The 2,717-nt window shown below is 43.2% G+C and overlaps 1 protein-coding gene across 1 annotated transcript; it reads left to right on the top strand.

The window, feature by feature from the left end:
* The first annotated feature begins 343 nt into the window (after nucleotides 1-343).
* On the top strand, nucleotides 344-1,654 carry LOC139317577 (uncharacterized protein F54H12.2-like). Its single transcript, XM_070944671.1, has one exon. It carries the CDS (start codon nucleotides 344-346, stop codon nucleotides 1,652-1,654), a length of 1,311 nt encoding a protein of 436 aa, XP_070800772.1.
* Nucleotides 1,655-2,717: the final 1,063 nt, after the last annotated feature.

The following is a 2,717-nucleotide window of genomic DNA, read 5'->3' as shown; positions in this document are numbered from 1 at the left end:
GTTCCGTGGATCCCCCGTTATGTATGGTACCGGTATAGGGGGCCTGTTCCGGGGTCTTTTTCGAAAAGCAATGCCGTTACTGAGGAGAGGCCTAGAAATCATTAAACCTCACGTAAAAGCAGCGGCTAATAACATTGCCAGAGACGTGTCAGGACAGCTTGTATCACGTGTTATTGGGGGTGGGCAGGGGGGGTCTGGCATGGCAGTGATCAGGAAGAAACGGCCTGTTGGCCCGCCCATGCCTCCTAAAAAGAGGCGGGTTGTTAAAAAAACACGTCATACAAAGAGGAAACGTACACAAGGAAGGAAGCGCGGTGACAAACAGAACATCTTCTAAGATAAAATGGCGTTTATCCATGAGGCTTCAGAGGAATGTGTCAAATCGGAGCTAGATCTTTTTCAATTGGCGCCTACGCAAACTAGCATTGAAAACTGCACATACATCGAGATCCCCCCTTTATCAGCGCTGACTCCCAATGCCCCTTTGGAATTTTTTATAACGGGGCATGGCGATCATTACACGGATTTAAACAATACTCTGCTGTATGTGAGCTGCAAGGTTGTGAAGGCTGACGGCACGGATATCGATGACGGAGCAAGAGTGAGTCTTGTCAACTACCCCATAGCGTCACTGTTCAATCAGGTGGATGTTACATTAGGCGATCGTGTGATTACACAGAGTCACCACTGCTACGCTTACAGAGGCCTTATTGAACTTATTCTGAACTACAGCGGAGATGCTTTGGGGACCCAGTTTTCAGCGGGTGGCTTTTACAAGGATGATGCAACGCTCATGGAGAACACCTTGCTGACAGCCGCCGGTAACTCTGGTTTCAGAGCACGAGCCAGACATACAGCTGGCAGTCGTAAATGGGATCTGCTAGGGCCCTTGCATAGCGATCTGTTTTTTCAAGACAAACTATTGATTAACGGCGTGGATGTGAACATTAAACTCTCAAGAAGTAAAAATGAGTTCTGCCTGATGAGGGATGGTAATGAGAATTACAAAGTACAGATCCTGGCAGCGTCTCTCTTTGTAAAGCGTGTAAAAGTATCACCTGGTGTACGGTTAGGACATGCGGAGGCGCTGCTGAACTCCAACGCCAAATATCCTATTGATCGTGTTGGTATGAAAGTTTACAGCATTCCTGCAGGCAGTCTTGTGTGTAACCAGGAAAACCTATTTCTAGGGCAGTTACCTAAACAATTAGTGATTGGTTTTGTGGACAACGCTGCATTTAGTGGTGATTATGAAAGAAATCCTTTCAATTTTCAGCACTATAATGTCAACTTTTGTGCCCTGTATTGTGACGGTGAACAAATTCCTGCTAAACCGCTGCAGCCTGATTATGAACATAACCTTTTTGTGAGAGAATATATGCAATTGTTACAGACGTCTGGCAAAGCAATGAAAGATCGATCTGTGCTAATCAACTGTGAGGAATTTAACAACGGCTATACTTTATATTGTTTTGATTTGAGCCCCGATCAAGGCTGCTCAGAGCACTATTCCCTGATCAAGAACGGAAACCTCAGAGCAGAAATTAGATTTGCTGTACCTCTCCCCAATACCGTCAACATGATACTCTATGCAATCTTTGAAAATCTTATTGAAATAAGCCACACAAGGAATGTATTGTTTGATTATATGTGAGGATGGATACCATGCAGATACTACGTGTGTTGTCTGGAAATGCGTTCTTTCTAGGCGTATACCCTAGTGATTTGTTACCCAAGAGAAAAATCTCCAAGAGACCTTTTTGGTTTAATTGTAAATACCCACCCCCATACTCTACCTGGTGAACACTGGTTGGCGCTCTACTTTCCAACACACAGCAATGGTGAATTTTTTGACTCTTACGGAAGAGCTCCAGACGACTCTGACTTCCCCATTGGTATTGTGAGGTTTTTAGAACTGCAAGCTAAGAAGTACACGTATCAGCCGCTTCAACTGCAGCATCCCCTGGCAATAACCTGTGGACAGCATTGCTTATTTTATCTTGTTAAACGCTTTAAAGGGCTACCTTATGAAGATATTTTAAAGCTATATTCTGACAAAGATGTCAGAAATGATCAAATGGTGAAGCATTTTGTAGTAAATATGATGCCTGGAAGGGTTTCTGGAGCGTGCTACAATTACCAATGTATGCAAACATGTATGGTACATTATAAAATAAACACAAAACATTAAAAATATTGCATGTTTCACAGTGTTTTATTTGTTCACAATTGGAGCCAGTCACCAAAATTTAGAACACTTTTACGGTCTGACATAGAACTTGCAGCAGGTGCAGACATAGCAGAGATTGGTTTTGTAGAACTTACAGTCTTAATACTTCTTGCCTCTTTCATCTTTTCGAGTTGCTCTTTAACAACGTTAGAACCTAGCAATACTGTTGGTACATTCATCTCAGCCATTGCCGACATAAACTCATTCCATCCCTTAGGATAATATTTCGCAGTACGCATCCGGTGTTGAGAAACCTCTTTGACCAGATCTACAATGTTAGACCCCGGCACCTTTGTACCCTTGTAGGAAACGGTTCCATAATCATCCCACCCCAAAATGTCTTGATGTTGTTTCATTTTGTTCAACAAAAGAGAAGCATTTTTCTTGTATCGCGTGCTCACGCCCTCTAATATCTCCTGCGTTGTTGGATCCAGCGGTGAGAGAGGAGGTGTCTGTTCTGGTACAACAGGTGTTTGTTTAAATGCCT

This window comes from Pituophis catenifer, unplaced genomic scaffold, assembly GCF_029215685.1.
Source record: "Pituophis catenifer annectens isolate HBS135680 unplaced genomic scaffold, rPitCat1.0.hap2 SCAF_5, whole genome shotgun sequence".
Lineage (NCBI taxonomy): Eukaryota > Metazoa > Chordata > Lepidosauria > Squamata > Colubridae > Pituophis > Pituophis catenifer.
This window is presented reverse-complemented; position numbering and strand designations above follow the sequence as displayed.